Consider the following 6,642-nt stretch of genomic DNA (forward strand, 5'->3'; position numbering starts at 1 on the left):
CCCCCAAGCGGAGCCGCCCCTGGGCCCGTCTGCACCGGAGGCTGCGGCGGCAGGAGCCACGGACCAGACCAGCCACATCCAGGGGTCTTCATTTCTACGGCTCTGGCTTTTGTTTGGGGTTCTCTCACCCTCTTTCTCTTTCCTTCTCTCCTTCCCTCCCTCTCTCCTTCCCTCCCCCATTCTCCAGATCTCCTGTCTCCTTTTCCCTCTCTCTCTCTTTCTTGGCCCTTGTCTTTCTCCATGTTGGGGGTCCTGCCTCCCCGACCCCATATCTCCCTGTTCCCCGGGCATTGCCCTCTCCATGGCTCTGGTCACCCTGACCCTCTGCCCTGCCCACCGCAGGTCCCCTGGGGCCCCGGAAGCCCCTTCTGGCTGCACCTGCCATGTTTACAGAGGGCCCCTGGGCTGCGCGGCCCCAGCCTGGGCACCCTGATTTTTAAGCCATAGACCTGGGGTCAGGGCAGGAAGGAACTTCACTCCGCTGCTTCCGAGAACCTCGACCGTGACGTTCGGGGCCGGGCGGGACCCGCCCCACAGACTCCAACTTCCCCTCCAAACCCCGAAGTGAAACCCGCCACCGAGTTATCCCCACAAATGGGGCCACTGCGAGAAGTTCCCCCACCCCTAAAAAAATAATTAAACTCGCAGGCCGGGCGCTTTGGCTCACGCCTGTAATCCCAGCACTTTGGGAGGCCAAGGCGGGCGGATCTTTTGAGGTCAGGAGTTGGAGACCAGCCTGGCCAAAATGGCGAAACCCCGTCTCTACTAAAATACGAAAATTAGCTGGGTTTGGTGGCGGGCGCCTGTAATCCCAGCTAGTTGGGAGGCTGAGGCGCGAGAATCTCTTGAACCCGGGAGATGGAGGTTGCAGTGAGCAGAGATCGTGCCACTGCACTCCAGCCTGGGCAACAGAGGGAGACTCCTCCGTCTCAAAAAAATAAATAAATAAGCTCGTGAGCTGGTTCCAACCCCCCCTAGGAATCACAGCTCCCCGTACTGGTGCCGCCGCAGTGGCCAAGTTGCCACACTGCCCACGGCCCTTCCGCCTGATGCAGATTCAGGGCTTCTCTTCGATCATGTTGGGTTTTGACTCTGTTTTTCCTTGACTGCAAAACCCTCTTTCCTCTCCTCTTTTGGGACAAGAGCCCTGGTTTTCTACGCTGCCCTTGGCCACCACACTGCCTGCCCGGCGAGCTGGGAGGCAGGTTTTGTACGGTACGTTGTTATTGATATGATATAAAACATCAAACGTCGTGGGTGATTCTGTTGTCAGTGACTGGGCTTCAGTACCGTCTCTGCGTGTCGGGGACCGTGGTGTTTACGGGGTCACAGCAGGTCGGGCCCATGGGTTTAACTCCAAGCCACCTCTGAGACCCGACAACCCCTCCCTCCCCCAGTTTAGCTGCTCAAGCCCAGAGCAGTTGAGGCAGTGCCCAAGGTCATACAGGAGAGAGATTCAAATCCTGAGCTCCCGACTGCTCAGGGGACCCCAGACCCCATCCAGCCACTCAAGTGCTTCCAAGCTGCTCCCCTCCACCACCCCCAAACTTGAATCCTGTCGCAGCCATCAGCTGTGTCCTTGGAAAAGTCATATCCCCTCCCTGATCCACAGCTTCCTCATTCATTGCCAAGTGGTGTCAAAAGGCACAACCCTCCCATGCCACAGGGAGGGGTCTCCCCTGTCTTTGATGTTCTCAAGGCGTTGGCACCTCCATCCAGCACTGGAGGCTCTTCTCTGATCTCTCCTCACCCCCTCCCATGCACAGACCGCCAGGTCCCAGGAGACGCTGAGCAGAAGCCCTGGGGGGTTTTTTGTGTTTCTTTTTAAAGAGTCAAGGTCTCGCTCTGTCACCCAGGCTGGAGCGCAGTTGTGTGAACACGGCTCGCTCGTAGCTCACGGCCTCAAACTCCTGGTTTCCAGCCTCAAGCAGTCCTCCCATCTCAGCCTTCTGAGTTACTGGATTACGGGTGCGTGTCACCATGTCCAGCTAATTGTGTTTAAATTTTTTAAAAAACAAGATCTTGCCGAGTACAGTGGCTCACACCTGTAATTCCAGCACTTGGGAAAGCCGAGGTAGGCAGATCACTTGAGGTCAGGAGTTTGAGACCAACCTGACCAACATGGCAAAACCTGGTCTCTACTAAAAATACAAAAAAAAAAAAAAAAAAATTAGCCAGGCTTGGTGGCACGTGCCTGTAATCCCAGCTATTTGGGAGGCTGAGACAGGAGAATCGGTTGAACCTGGGAAGTCGACGCTGCACCAAGCCCTGCACCGAGGTTGTGCCACTGTACTCCAGCCTGGGTGACAGAGTGAGACTCTGTCTCAAAAAAAAAAAAAAAAAAAGATCTTACCCTTTTCCAGGTGAGTTTCAAACTCCTGGCCTCCAGCAATCCTTCTGCCTCAGCCTCCCCAAGTCACATGGGCCACCACGTGTGGCCTCATGGCATCTTTGACCTGGACTCCTGTTTACCAGCCTCCCATCACACCCAGAATCCACACCACCACTGCCATATCCTTGTCCCTTCAGCCCTCCCCAACCCTGGGGCCTTGCTGTTCTTGTCTGTTCTGTACAGCCACCTCTCAAGGCCCAACAAGGCTGAACCTGGGGCAAGTGCATAAACAAACTTCCCTTCTGACCCTGTCTACTGCTGGGACCTTGGGACAGGAGCTGCCTCCCTTAGTCTCAGAGCCCCCCAACCTTGCCAGGCACTGTCCCTGCCATGTGTCCTGTCTGGAGACACCCCGTAAATAACTCCAGCCCAGATAGTGCCTCTCACTGCATAGGTTCTCACAGGAGAAAGGTTGCCGTCTTCATGGCGGGGTGGAAGAGAATAGCCTGTGTGGCTTCTAAAAACACTCAACCACTGGCTGTGTGGCCTTGGCAAGATAGCCTTCCCTCTCTGATCAGCCATTTATTTGTTACCAACTGGAGTCAGCAGCCCCTACCCCCAGCCCCAACTGGATGCTTCTGAGGGTTCAATGATAAAATGGATTGCGAGCCCACTCTATGCCTGGCAGCAAGCCAGACAGCAATACATTGTGGGGTTACATTTACGATTTCTTCCAATAGGGCTGGGCTGGTAACTACTGGAAAAATTGTAGCAATTATATTTGTGGTTATTTCTTCAATCCCACCCGGCATAGGGTAAGCACCAGACTTGAGGCGGTGAGTCCTGGGGAGGCTTTGAGAAGGAAAAGGGCTTTGCCAACGGTTTGGTTGTCTGAGAGATGGGCTCGGGGACCATCCAGCCCCCGGGACTTCAGGGAAACTCTGGCTTCCAAACCAGCTGCTGTGTGCGTGGTCGGGGTCTTCCACATAGCTAGAAGGGGGCACAGCTGGGGACTCAGCTGTATCTTCCAGCCGTCTTTGGGACATTTTCTTCCTTAGGATCCGGTGTGTCTTGCCCTGAATGTGAGGCCCTGCAGGGTCTGAATGTCTCAATGATTCCCCCAACACTCCAACCTCCATCTGGGCCTTTTTTCCAGGCTATTCTCTCTGCCTTCACTGCTGGGGCCACTGTCCTGTGTAGGCACCAAGGCCTGACCATGCCACCCGGAAGCCCCAACCTGGGACAACTCTCCCCCACCTGCCTCTGAGCCCTCCATGGTGACTCTTGTTCCCCAAACCTTATCCTTCTCCCCATTACACAGAAGGGAAAGCTAAGGCTCCGTCACTCAGATCCAAAGCCAGACGGACTCCAAGCCGCCCCACCCCTATCCCAGACAGCACAGGCCCCCGCTTTCCCCCATGGATGCCCCACGAAGGCCAGGTTGCCCCCCACCCTCCACAAGCCTTAGATGGTGAAAAGAAGGAAGGCCAGTTCTCTTCACCCCAAGTCGGAAGTGGGGCTGGAGGGGGGTACCCTAGAGAAATGACACGCCGCTCCCTGTGCCAGCTTCTGCTTTCTGGCATGGCTGTGGTCAAGCCTGAGTCAGTCCCACGGGACCACGGAGCCGGGTCTGGAGCATTGGGGTCAGGAGCTTGAGGGGGAAGGATCAAGGGGCAGGACGTGGGGGTTGGGCATGAGGGAGGTCACGGGCCAGGCTGGAGGGAGGGAACCTGGCCACACAGGCCTTGCCCACTCTCAGGGGGCTGAACATTTCAGTTACTCCCCCAACACCCCAGCCTCCATCCCATCCCCAGCCTCCATCCGACGTCACCCCGTTAGATCACAGGCCCACTCTGAGAGTGGGTCCCAGGCCTCAAGTCCCCTAGCCGCCCCCAGAAAGTCTAGGAGTGCATGGACACACCACCATTCCTCTCAGCCTCTTTGTGTCTATCTCAAAGGCCCCACCTCACCTCCCCTAAAGGTACTCTTGTGCCAGGGCTCACATGCCTAGGCAGGGCTGATTGCCAAGGGGCCCAGTGACCTCGTGACTGGGGACCCAGCACCTGGCAGGGGTGGGGGTGGGACACCCAGAGGGAAGAGTAGAGGAGGGAGGGACGCTGGCTCGGGGCCCAGGGGCGTGGGCACCGGGAGGCCGGCCCGGGTTAGGGGCGGGACCACCCCCTGGTTAAAGGCGCTCATTTCCCAGGCAGCCGCCCCAGCCGCCACACTTCTGCCCCGCAGCGATGTCCCTGTCGCCACTTCTGCTGTTCCTGCCACCGCTGCTGCTGCTGCTGGACGACCCCACGGCAGCGGTGCAGGCGTCCCCTCTGCAAGCGTTAGACATCTTTGGGAATGGGCCGCCAGTTAACTACAAGGTAGGGACGGCGACAGGGCGGGCAGACTGGAGGGGACAGGCGCCCTGTCGGGGCAGGCGGCTCCTTCTTTCTCCCCAGACTTCACAGGGGAAGACCAGGGCCCCGACTGGAAAAACCCCGTTCATTTCCCGGCACTGCGGCCAGAGTCCCTCCGTGCGGTGCCGTTTCGCTTTCGCATCCCGCATCTGAGACGCGCAGTTGCTTCCACCGCCTCGTCCCGCCCAAGGGTTCATTGAGCGCCTATTGTGTACTTTTGGGGCAGGAGCTGGGGTCTCCTTTTATGGTCCAGGGCACAAGTTCAGCAGCTGGCCGAGGGCCACCGGCATGCGTTCTTGCTGCTACCCCTGGTGCATTCATTCCAGCCAGGGCAGGGCTTGCGTGTCTCTGGGACCTATTAGGCAAATGCCCTAGAAGCTGAGCGACTTGCTCAGGGATCCAGCGACACGGGCCGCCCGCCACCCCTCAGCTGAAGCCGGAAGTCAGCACCTATTAGGTGCCGCCTCTGTTTGGTCGGACTTGGAAAGGGTTCACGTGGGTTCCTTGCTCAGCTCAGAGTCAAAGTCTCCTGGTGGAGTGGCAAGAAATGGGCATGGGCCAAGGCCGGAGGCGGTGGCTCACACCTGTAATCCCAGCACTTTGGGAGGCCGAGGCGGGCGGATCACGAGGTCAGGAGATCGAGACCATCCTGGCTAGGCTAATACGGTGAAACCCCGTCTCTACTAAAAATACAAAAAAATTAACCGGGTGTAGTGGCCGGCGCCTGTAGTCCCAGCTACTCGGGACTGTAGTCCCAGCTACTTGGGAGGCTGAGGCAGGACAATGGCGTGAACCCGGGAGGCGGAGCTTGCAGTGAGCCAAGATGGTGCCAGTGCACTCCAGCCTGGGCGACAGAGAGAAACGCTGTCTCAAAAAAAAAAAAAAAAAAAAAAAATCTCAAAGTCAAGATTCCACCTGGCAAGCTCTGGAAGGTGTGCAAGATGAATTGCCTATGACAGCCCCCTTTCTACAAGAATACCAAGTGGGGTTCAGAGAAGTGGGGAACTGCCCAGGGCTACACCTGCCTCACACCCCTTCCTGATCCACAGATGGGCAATCTATACCTGCGGGGGGCCGTCAAGAAGTCCAATGCACCACTTGTCAACGTGACCCTCTACTATGAAGCACTGTGCGGTGGCTGCCGCGGCTTCCTGGTCCGAGAGCTTTTCCCAACGTGGCTGATGGTCATGGAGATCCTCAATGTCACGCTGGTGCCCTACGGAAATGCACAGGTGCATGGGCGCTGGGAAAACTGAGGCACGTGGGCATGGGAGCAGGGGACCCAGCCTGCCAGCCAGCTCTCACCCTGCTGCCTTGCAGGAACAAAATGTCAGCGGCAGATGGGAGTTCAAGTGCCAGCATGGAGAAGAGGAGTGCAAACTCAACAAGGTGGAGGTGAGCGTCCCCAGGGCCCCACACTGGGGTGGGGGAAAACCGTCCGATGTACAGGAGGTAAATATGAGGATGCCAGCTCTGTCTTCTGCCTCGTGTGCTCCCATTTAATCACATCTTTATTCCCTATCTCCTGGGTGGGTACTGGTGATTATTACGAGAGGGTGTCAGGGTACCCTGGGCCCTCTTCATGCCCTCTCCTGCCCCCTCTCCAAACCCCAGGCCTGCCTGTTGGATATGCTTGACATGGATCTAGCCTTCCTGACCATTGTCTGCATGGAAGAGTTTGACGACATGGAGAAAAGTCTGCCACTAGTGAGTGACGCCCCTCACTCCACACGAGGAGGGGGACAAGGGTGGTAACCTTCCCTACACCCAGGCAGACCCAAATTCAAGTCTTAGCCTTGACCACTGCTGTCTGTGCAGCCCAAGAAAACAACCACCCTTCTTTATTTTATTTATTTATTTATTTATTTATTTATTTATTATTTGATTTTTTTTTTTTTT

The 6,642-nt window shown here is 56.8% G+C and overlaps 1 protein-coding gene across 2 annotated transcripts in view; it reads left to right on the forward strand.

The window, feature by feature from the left end:
• The first annotated feature begins 4,434 nt into the window (after positions 1-4,434).
• The window catches only part of IFI30 (interferon, gamma-inducible protein 30), a 5,051-nt gene continuing 2,843 nt past the window's right edge, over positions 4,435-6,642 (forward strand). For both annotated transcript variants that reach the window (XM_011990203.1, XM_011990213.1), the window contains exons 1-4: positions 4,435-4,707; positions 5,793-5,975; positions 6,064-6,138; positions 6,358-6,450. In XM_011990203.1, the coding sequence (XP_011845593.1) occupies positions 4,576-4,707; positions 5,793-5,975; positions 6,064-6,138; positions 6,358-6,450 (483 nt within the window). In that variant the 5' untranslated portion in view covers positions 4,435-4,575. The remainder of the gene's footprint in view (positions 4,708-5,792; positions 5,976-6,063; positions 6,139-6,357; positions 6,451-6,642) is intronic.

The sequence above is a fragment of the Mandrillus leucophaeus genome, unplaced genomic scaffold (genome assembly GCF_000951045.1).
Source record: "Mandrillus leucophaeus isolate KB7577 unplaced genomic scaffold, Mleu.le_1.0 Scaffold11, whole genome shotgun sequence".
Classification (NCBI taxonomy): Eukaryota; Metazoa; Chordata; class Mammalia; order Primates; family Cercopithecidae; genus Mandrillus; species Mandrillus leucophaeus.